This window comes from Notothenia rossii (assembly GCF_949606895.1).
Source record: "Notothenia rossii genome assembly, chromosome: 2".
Lineage (NCBI taxonomy): Eukaryota > Metazoa > Chordata > Actinopteri > Perciformes > Nototheniidae > Notothenia > Notothenia rossii.
This window is the reverse complement of record NC_136904.1, coordinates 78,497,632-78,508,881: the sequence shown is the minus strand read 5'-3', so window position 1 is coordinate 78,508,881 and position 11,250 is coordinate 78,497,632. Positions and strand designations below refer to the sequence as shown.

The following is an 11,250-nucleotide window of genomic DNA, read 5'->3' as shown; positions in this document are numbered from 1 at the left end:
GATAAGAAAATTAACTGGCAGACACAGCAGTGACGGGCTCCTTATTTTCATCCTGTTTAAGCAATGCAGTTTAGCATAAAAGCTAAGCTTCAGTCACTGGATTTGCAGTTTTCTTTCTTTTTTTTGACATATCAGTGTTCAGCTTTAGGCTGATAGTGCTCGAATGAAAACCTCAGAGGATTCTCAAAGGAGTAAGTGCACACTTCATGGCATGGCCATACTCTTAAAATGGAACTGATGTTTTATAAATAATTTCAACGTTACAAACATCAGCCTCACAATCACAGCGATTCAATGATATTCATTTGGCATAAGTCAGTTTCATTTCGGTGTGCTTTTCATCAGAAATGCCTTAAAAAGTAGAGTTAGTCTGAATTTTTCATGCCTTGGGCTTTCTGGGGACAGGGGCCATGTTCTTCACTTGAAGACGTCTGACAGTGCATGGCAGCATAAATAACAAAATGGTCACAAACCACAACTGCACTCCCCGGGTCACACAGGCTCTTTAAAATGTAAAGAGACTAGCAACAAACCAAACAGTTGATAACAGGTCACTCGCAGGTGATAAAAGAAGTTTTCGTAGTGACATTAGCCCTTCCACTAACTTTGTGATTCCTGACATTATATCTTCACCCTTTGTTAAGCATAATATTACACATCAGAGCATGAGATTTGGCACTGCTCTCTCAGGGTGTGCAGCACCCAGATGATTATTATATTTCACAAGTGTCATTTGCTACAAAATAGGTATGAAATAAAATTCACACATTTATAATTATGCATTAATTTTCCCGTCATCTCTAGTCTATTTTTCCAAAGGGGGGGTCTCAATTGAGCGCTGACTTGAGAGCTCATGGTGCATTCTTTCATAAAGAGTAGACTATTATTTCCATAGGAGTGTTAATTGCCACACTGTCACTGTCTGGTTATGTTAATAAACGACTAACAAAAATAAAGGCAGAAGATAAAAATAACTAACAACAAAATCTGCTTTATCCTTTATCTTAATCAAGAGATAAACACATGTGGTGCAGGAATATTGAAAAGCATGCTGATCTTTTACACAAGGCTGTGGTTAGAGAATACCGTGCAACTAAAAAATGTACTGAATTTAATTTAAGTATTGCATTGTCATAAATCAATAAACTGAATTTAATTACCTGAAATATTACAGTTTGAGTATTATTCTTTCATTTTTATTTTTGTAAAGCTTGATTTGCATAGAATACATGGTGAACTGATCAGTAAGAAACTAAGTGGTATAGCTAAATACATCAACAATAGAGAGATCAATCATTTTATTAAAATATAATCTGTTATCTTGCATTGTTCTCTGTTCCAGACAAATCAGCAAATGTATAAATATTTGTTTTGGGTGAATAATCTCTAGAGAGCAGGCTCAGGTATTAGCACAGGAGCCATGTCACTTGTGCTTCCAGTGAACATCACGATCACCTGTCCTGAGGTTAATTTGCTGTGAGCTTTGTGGTAAGGAATCACGGTTGGGTCCGGACATCAATAATGAGCAGGTGTAGGAGTGCACTTCTGCGTAGACGCGTGTCTTGTTGTGTCCAGGGAGGACAGATAATAAGGGTTTAAAAGCCACAAATGTCCACTCCGCCCCTTAGCAGGCCTCCAGCTGTCTTTCCTGTCAAAGAGCACCCTGATTCCCTCTGACAGAGCAGATCACTGATGGCAGGAAACCACAGGGGGCAATAGTTCTGTTAGCAAAACACAAAGCACCCCCACACTTGATCAGATTGGTCATTCTAGGTAATTAAAAAACTAAGGTAAATACAGCTATTGCCTTTTCTCCTAAAAAATCTAAGAGCCTTGAAGAAAGGAAGTAATACTTCACTTTGATTTATTGATGGAAATTGCAATGTGACGTCTGGCAAACAACATATAAATAACTTAAAGGCCATCTTAAATGCATTCCCATTAAATTTTTAGTGCCGCTGTAATATAAGCCACTACCTGTCATGAATCCCAAATAACCTTGGCTCTATCCTCTTAGTTCAGCCCAGTGTGCCTCATTCCTTATTACTGGCCTGACAAGGAAATGTTTACCCATCCGACAAGAGACAAGCCATTTCATAGTCGGAAAAAGCAATTTCACCTGACTGGAGTAGCACACTATGTCCCCATATCCTTGCTGGCTATAATTTTGTTGTCATTTTGTGTGCTGTGATCATATCATTGAAGTGACAGTGCTGGGCATTAGGTAAAGTCCCTGAGCCGGTGCTCACTTTCAGGCTTTTTCTCTCCTTGTCATTCACATTGATTAGATTAGACCCAGGTGGCAAGCAGATTTTTTTGGCACAACAATAAAAAATGGTGATACAGCGGCTTGAAAAAACAACAACACACGCTGTGTTATGCTCAACTGGACATTGTTAACTGATTTTATTTCAAAAGAGCCTTTTTTGTATCTTTTGAGAGTTATTTCTAATGATCTTTCAAATTGTTTTGTTGCAATTGTGTTTCGGCTTTAGTATTATACCCTGTCTGCATTAACAAATCGAAAATGTGGACATGGATTATGAGAATTAAAGTTAAAAGGTGATTTTAGAGTAGATAAAGCATAAATACTGTACATAGGGACCCAGTGAATTAAGCTCAGCTGGTCAATGGAGGGGTTGGTACAAGGCAGGGGGAAGAGATCCTAATCTGCACTATGCCATCTTCCCCAGGGACAAGGCTGGCCACCAGCATAACAAATCAGCCCCCCCCCCCCCTAACCCTCCCCTTCTTTGGTTATGTCCACTAGCTGGCTGAGCCAATAGAAATACAGGACTTAGCCTGATAAATAGGCACCAGAGCACCTGGGGAGACAAAGTGTGTTGCTGCACGGGTGATTCAACAATTGGTTGGTTCAGGGGGTGGGGTGGGGTGGGTTGGGGGGTGGGGGGGCAGCCCATTTTGCTTATTAAAGATCAGTGATGGAAGCGAACCATAATCCTGTAATGAGCAGAGCAGAGATTGGCCTCTTTACGTGGGCACAGACAAGCCTGTGCTTGCATTTTTCACAGGAATAGATTGCTGGACCCTATAGCCCGACTGTAATGACCCCTCTTGTTAGCTTCAGAGATTCATGGCAGTTCCTCAGAGACAAACTCGTGGATGTACCGAGAAATAGACCCTGATTGGTCTTCTTACCATCGTCTGGTCCAGATAGTGCTGTGCAAGTTAATGACACTGCAGTACCAAACCAAAAGTTATTTAGTGAAGGGAAAATAATAAGTTATTGGCCACATCTTCACTACTTTTTATTTAAAGTTTCTGTTTGGTCTACCCCAATTTACACACACGAGAAGAACCTTTTAATAGAATGCAATTGAATACAACCACATGCAAAACTAACATTGTGTTAAGAGTTCAACACCTGCCTGACTGGCTTTATAAAGGTTATATTGAGTTACTTTATTGTTCAGGTGTACAATGCACTAGAAGTGTAAAAAATCAGGATGAAATGATTATCACCAATTTAAAAAAGGTCTTACCACCATTAAATAAACTCTAAGCACCTCCCCCTGAAAAACTGTTTGTGTAAATAACCATCAAGAAGGCTGCAGCTGTTCTAGGATTTTAGTGTAATATTCATAAATTAATTTAATCCTTATCAACATCCTGACAATAATTTATTAAATGACGTGAGGTCTTCAGGTACTTTTGGAAAGATGATATTAAAAATGTGTTGTTGTTTTGCTTTGCGCTCTTTTATTTTCATTTCGATGTTAGACATACTTTAATAAAACAAATGACAAGTTATCTTAGAGATGTGCATTCTGCTGACATTTAATTAATCCTTTCAAATATTATTTAGTGAGAAATGCTTCATTAAGTGCGACCAATCAGACTTAATGTGAGTTAATGAGCCTGTAACTTATAACTTCTCCAAAAGACAGAAAAAAGGAAGTGATTGTATTAAATAAAATGTAATTCTAACCATTTTGAGGTTTTCTTTCACTATCTGAGATGTATTTACCAAAGCAGCCCTGTTATCAGTCCACGGGTTCATAACTTTAGGGCATTACATATTTATCAGCACTGGGACTCATAAACACATCTTCGGTGGGACGCCATGATTTCACGCTATACCACAAACATTTTAAGGCATCAGATGCACTGCCTGTCATGGACTGTCATTTTTGGTGTGTTAATAATATATCTTGGTTTCCTCGGCAGACATACTTTGGCACTTTGGCGCATAAATAGGTAAATAACGTGGACAAATAGGTAAATAACGCAGCTGACGTGAGAGCTGTCAGTAGAAAACAATATTTAGAACCGTTATACTTTTATTTTTCCTGCTCATATACATCAGAAACAGTCGGGGTCCATTTATTCTAATCAAATATAGGCCCATGTCACACTACAAACAAATCACTATGCTCACAGCGCTCCTCAGATTGTTCTAATTAAGAGCTGTCTAATTAAATTACAGCCTTGAGTTAACCAATGACAATACTTGTTTCATTAGCAAAGCAGGGAGCCTGACGGGAAGAAAATCCGTTCCATTCGCAGGATGGTGTCAATTGGCTAATTTGCTGCCTTCAGTAGCACAAGGCGTTCTCATAATGTTATATTAGGAAAGCGCGTTTAAAAGCTTGTGATATAGGTTGAGCTAATAGTGGTTTCATATTGAGCAATGCAGGTCGAGAATTGCATCTCGCCAGCGAGTGATCTCTCCAATAAATTGATGAATGTGGGCAGTGGCTTCTCGAGCTCCGATGGATCAGAGCTTTCGTTGCAGGACCATCCTATTATATCTGCAAGTGACAACCTGGAGAGAAGTTCACCTCTTAAAAAAAACTCTGGGGAGATGACGAATCAGTCAGAGGCAGACAATTTTCCCGACTCCAAGGACGCATCAGGGGACGTCCAGAGGGGCAAACTCTCTCCTGGTCTACACGGAGTCTCTGACATCCGTCATAATTTCGATGGATCTGCAGGAGAAAGGTGCATCTTTACTCCATCTACCCAGCCACAGTCAATCTCAGCAGCTCCCAGTGCCATGTTCCCTTACCCGACGCAGCATGGACCAGCGCACCCGGCATTTTCTATCGGAAGTCCCAGCCGGTATATGGCCCATCACCCGGTCATCACTAATGGAGCTTACAACAGCCTTCTGACCAACACTTCTCCTCAAGGCTATCCGGCAGCGGGCTACCCGTACGCGCAACAGTATGGACACACTTACCAAGGAGGGGCTTTTTACCAGTTCTCCACCGCGCAAGCAGGACTGGTTCCGGGGAAAGCGCAGGTGTATCTGTGCAACAGGGCCCTGTGGCTGAAGTTCCACAGGCACCAGACAGAGATGATCATCACAAAGCAAGGACGGTAAGTGGTGAAGGTTTAAATACATTACTTACAAGCGTTTATTTCCAAAGTTAAAATAAACGTTTTGATAAGCCTATCATCAACACATCTTTCCATAAATAAAAAAGCATGGTGGAGGAATCTTACCTATTTTATGTCCATTTTTTTTCATGGCAGGCGTTTTCTAAATCTGTGTTTTTTCTTTATTTTCCACAGACGAATGTTTCCATTTTTAAGCTTCAACATCTCTGGCCTTGACCCAACTGCTCACTACAATATATTTGTGGATGTAATACTTGCTGATCCAAATCACTGGCGATTTCAGGGAGGCAAGTGGGTGCCATGTGGGAAAGCAGACACAAATGTTACAGGTAATACAAATAATGAAGTCCTACATTTATTGTACAATTAACATTTGTTATTCCATATTAAAATTGTTTGTGATTTTTTTTTATTGTACAGTTGTACCACTGTGTATTTTGACAACATTCAGATGCAATAATAAAATCCTGGCCATGTTTTTCTTATTATTATTATTATTATTTTTAATTAACCCTGTTTTGATTTTGCTTGTTCTTTTATAGGAAATAGGGTTTATATGCATCCGGACTCACCAAATACCGGAGCTCATTGGATGCGTCAAGAAATATCATTTGGAAAGCTAAAGCTTACAAACAACAAAGGTGCCTCCAACAACACGGGACAGGTAATGCAACATGTTTGATAAAAAACATTTTTTTGATTATTTACGTAATAAAAGTTGTACAAATAAAAACATGTTTTCCCTTCCTATCTTTTGCATGAAACTAGGTGTTTTAGTTGTGTTTTTTTACAGTGCAATTTCACTAGTAAAGCGTTATAAAAATAATCATAGAATAAAAGATTAACGGAGCTAAATCAGATCAGCATGCTGCTTTAATCATCTATCCAACGTTTGGAGCTGAGTTTCTGATGCGCGTCTTTAATTGGATCTCCAGATGGTGGTTCTGCAGTCTCTCCACAAGTACCAGCCCAGGCTCCATGTGGTGGAAGTAAACGAGGATGGGACAGAAGACACCAGCCAACCTGGAAGAGTCCAGACTTTCACCTTCACAGAAACGCAATTCATCGCAGTCACAGCCTACCAGAATACCGACGTAAGACCACTTCATATCCAACCCTGAAATTGTTCCCTCAAACAAGGCTCATATTAAATTTGTTCAATATTGTTGAAAAATAAACAGAATTTTCTGCATTTTCAAATTATACTTATGTTAAGCTCGTTGGTTTGTAACAATTATGTGGATTTTAATAAGCATAAAACGTATAAGAAATATTATTTTTCACATTGAAAGAGCGGCAGTCCGCATATTTCTTAATCATGGCGTTATTTCTCCACAGATTACACAACTGAAAATTGACCACAATCCGTTTGCTAAAGGATTTCGGGACAACTACGACACGTAAGGTTTTCCTTATTACTTTTACAATACTTTTATTCAACTGTAATTGTATTTGGTATAGCCTCTTTGTTTGAATAAATCCATAAAACTCCTAAATCAAAAACCAGATAATATCTTAATAAAATTGTTTAAGCCAACTCTAAAATGCAGCTATAAGGATAGGTTAAAGGGTTATAAGATTTAAGAAAAATCGAGGAAATAAAAACATTGTTTTTTGTACTTTTAAATTGATTATAGATGAAACGAGGAAATTGCAAACAATTTCATTTGAGCTTGGCCTATCTGGTTTTGATAATATAAGCTAATAAAACACTTGCAATATTAAACTTGTAAAAGTAGTTGTAAAACAACTGAAACAATTAGTTTGTGGCAATGCAACTTTGCATGGATCAATGTTTTAATAATTTGTATAAAGCTGAGGGCCTATTTGGAAACACTTTACATGCGTAAAGATATGGGTGTGTTGCCAAAAAACATTTCAAACGTATGCAATTGAGGGGAATTGTATCCCCTCATGAGATATTATAATCTAGCCTACTAAATACAGCATGAATATTATATTGACCTACATTTCACTAACTTCTAGAAACCCTGCTTTATCGCACAGTTGATTAACTGAATTGTCTCTGTTTTTCTCTGCATCTCTCAGTGTCTACACAGGCTGCGACATCGACCGCCTAACTCCATCACCGGGTGACTCTCCACGTTCACAGATCATGCCGGGTGCGAGATATGCCATGCATAGCTCTTTCCTGCAGGACCAATTTGTCAGCACTTATGCCAAATCTCGCTTTCACCCTGGCGTGGGGACTTGTCCTGGCACGGAGCGCAGCGTCCCACTCGGCAACAGCTTGCTGTCCCCGCAGCAAACCGACGAGCCCACTGTTGCCACCCCCCCGCAGCGATGGTTTGTCACCCCTGCCAACAACCGACTGGACTTTGCTGCCTCGGCATACGACGCCGCTGATTTCGCCGGTAACGCGGCCACCTTGCTGTCCTACGCAGCGGCCGGAGTGAAGGCTCTTCCCCTGCCGACTGCGGGCTGCTCCAACCGGCCTCTTGGCTATTACGCAGACCCGTCAGGCTGGGGAGGACGCACGCCGCCGCAGTACTGTGGCGTAAACAGCAAACCCAGCGCGGTCTTTTCCTGCTGGCCCGCTAACTCTCTCGGTTGCAGATCGGGCACCAACTACCTGAGCGAGGAGGTAGACCCCATCCCAACAGAGAGGTCACCGATTGGCGTCTCCGAGGAGCCCAAAGCCAAAGACATGACATCAGAGTCGAACTGGATAGAGACGCCGTCCTCCATTAAGTCCATCGACTCGAGCGATTCTGGTATCTTTGAACAGGCCAAAAGGAGGAGAATCTCACCTTCTGCCACGCCGGTTTCAGAGACAGTGTCTCCGTTAAAATCGGAGCTGCTGGCACCGCGAGAGTGTGAGAAAAACTGCACAAAGGACATTGGGTACTACAGTTTCTATCCTCACAGTTAAAATTACAAAAGAATTAATCTGTGAATCAATCAACCTATCTCTATCTATCTATCTATCTATCTATCTATCTATCTATCTATCTATCTATCTATCTATCTATCTATCTATCTATCTATCTATCTATCTATCCATCTATCTATACAGGTTAATCTATACAAATACAAAAGTTGAAAAGGACTGTCACCTCCACAGTTATGGTCAAAGTGTACATTCTTCCATGGCTCGGGCGCCTTGTTTTCAGAAAACACTGTAATTGTAAATATATTGTACATAATATGAACATTTGGTGATAGTGATTGGTTGTACACAGAATAGATACAATCTGATTTATAAGTATAGGCAAGTGTTTTAAAAACCTCATATGTTAGCCTAAGCTGTTAGTGAAGAAAGATATCGATAAACTTGTACATGAAATGTTCTTGTGTAGCATATGCTGACATATTAATCCCTGTCAGTGAAAAAAATGTGTATTTTGTACTTTATCAAAGCTGTAGGCTACCAAAAGATTATGACGATCACTGCAACATTCATGATACCTGTGGATTAAGAAATTATAAATGTTGGTAATGTAGATTTAGTATTTTTTCATTTTCATTTTGTATTTAAGGTTATTTTTCATAGCCTGTATGCTAATGTTGTTGTGGAAATCTCTGTATACTGTAATGTGATGTAAACCTAATAAATGATGTTATCATCAGGACAACCAATTCTTTATTTCCAAAAAAATATCATGCTCCTCTTTTAATAATTGTTATTCCAACTATCTTAAAACAGACCAATAATTATTTAAAACACGTTTTTTACGAACGCATCATACTTTTTCTTCATCTTATGAGAGACAATCTTGTATCTCATCTTAAAATATTGAGACATTAAATAAAAGTGAGAGCCTGCCCTCTAATGCGTCCACTAATTGGTCCAGAATATCCCAAATAATTAATATTGCGGATTCAAATGTCAGTTTATTAAGACTCTCCCGTGGCAAAAATGACATCTCCTTTTTGCTATTATCAAATAAAAACGGCAAAAGATCATGTGAGATATTAACAATGCAAATACATTTAAATAGAGCTACACGTTGTTATGCGTATTTAGAAACCCTATTTATTATAGGCTGATTTAGAAATAATGTTTTCCGGCAATAACATTTGGTTGGAATGATATTGTTTGTCAATCTAAAAAGGTGAAAACTTCATAGTTACACTGAAAAAAAAACCTGTGAAAATGACCAGTTTTCTGTTCGGCACCCAAAGGAAGTGACACAAGAAAAGAAAGTCTTGTCCGTGCAAAAATGTGCAAATGGGTAAACATCACTTGAAAATACACGATTTTGTTTTTACTATAATTGACTGCAGGATGATTGGTTTTGGTATTGCTGCTCTTATCATTAGATTTTGTTAATGGCTTAATTTGAGGAAAAAAATAAACACCGACCTAAAAATCTGTGAAGTTAAGAAATATAATTAAAACGGATGCATAATAAACCCAATGTGCACATAATTGGAATTTCGTTGTGAAGGAGATGCTCACAGCTGCCAATAGACGGGTGGTGTTTAGCCTGCATGTCTTAAAGTATGTGTGTGTGTGTGTGTGTGTGTGTGTGTGTGTGTGTGTGTGTGTGTGTGTGTGTGTGTGTGTGTGTGTGTGTGTGTGTGTGTGTGTGTGTGTGTGTGTGTGTGTGTGTGTGTGTGTGTGTGTGTGTGTGTGTGTGTGTGTGTGTGTGTGTGTGTGTGTGTGTGTGTGTGTGTGTGTGTGTGTGTGTGTGTGTGTGTGTGTGTAGTTATGCACTGACGGGCAGCGATCGACCTTCCCAGGGATACACAGTAGATGGCGATATCTGAATGCATTATCAGTGATCAGTTTGTTGGTTTGTTTGTGTGTGGCTCTCTCAGGTCAGTCGGGTCCAGTGGCAGCTTTAATACAAAACATTAAAAATATATATCAAAACTTATTTTTATGACTCAATGAAAATGTGTACAGATGTTTCCCTTTTGAATTCAACGACTCATGGACAGGGATCTACACCAGATGGCGATGCTTTACTATTAGTCTATCAGCGGAAGAAACCCCTGCTGTTAAAAATACTTAAATCTGCAGGGCCAAAAATGGTTTCAACTGCAACCAACAAGCTCTGATGAACAAGTCACCCTGGGAAGTAAACACTCTTCCTGAAAACAAACACACGTGAAGCTATAAGGACTTTGAAATGAAAACCACATATCCTTATAGAAAACGTTATGAAGTCTACTTTATGTATTAGGTGGATGGAACAGTGAAGTTGGACTCGATACGTTTGAAGATCTGTTTAACCCATACAGTATATAGTTTAACCAACATTTCCAATCATAGAATAAAAAAAGAAGTATAATTTAATGGATATTGGTTGGAAGAGCAGCACATTTGATGTGGCTGCTTTGCTCAGCTCATCGGAATATTAAAACACAAAACACTACGAGATTGGTACACATTGGGATTATTTCAGGGGCTTAAATTGTAAAGGTACCAGAACCATTGAGGAAATGCTAGAGCAAGTTTTAGTAGGTTATGCCTCTATACCAAAATACTCATTTAAACTTTAAACTGTAAGATAATAATGCAAGCCATATTTATATGCAACAGATATTTAATCTTTAGAAAATGTTATGAATAGCATGAAACATCTGCAGTTTTCTGACATGGTTCGATATCAACATAATTTTTTAGGGGGGATAAGATATTACAAGGAAAATGTTGGGAAAGCACTAAACACATATAAGTGCATGAGTCTGGGTAGTACCGCAATATCTGCTATAGGGTATCAAGGGATGGCTTAAACCCGCTGAGTCATGGTATAAAAAAGCATACATTGTTATATAACTTGCACACGTGACCTGACAACAGTTTACCCAGAAAACTCTACGTGTGAAACAAGGGCTAATCGTTCAAGAGTGACGCGACGGTCAGCTGGCAGAGATGCGCATGTGAAGGGAGAGGAGCGCAGAGAGGCGCAAAGC

At 39.3% G+C, this 11,250-nt stretch overlaps 1 protein-coding gene across 1 annotated transcript; it reads left to right on the top strand.

Moving 5' to 3' along the window:
* Window positions 1-4,651: 4,651 nt before the first annotated feature.
* On the top strand, window positions 4,652-8,257 carry tbr1b (T-box brain transcription factor 1b; the record flags this gene model as incomplete). Its single annotated transcript, XM_079665915.1, has 6 exons — window positions 4,652-5,343; window positions 5,539-5,693; window positions 5,907-6,028; window positions 6,300-6,458; window positions 6,703-6,764; window positions 7,414-8,257. 6 exons carry the CDS (start codon window positions 4,652-4,654, stop codon window positions 8,255-8,257), a joined length of 2,034 nt encoding a protein of 677 aa, XP_079522041.1.
* Between the last annotated feature and the right edge of the window lie 2,993 nt (window positions 8,258-11,250).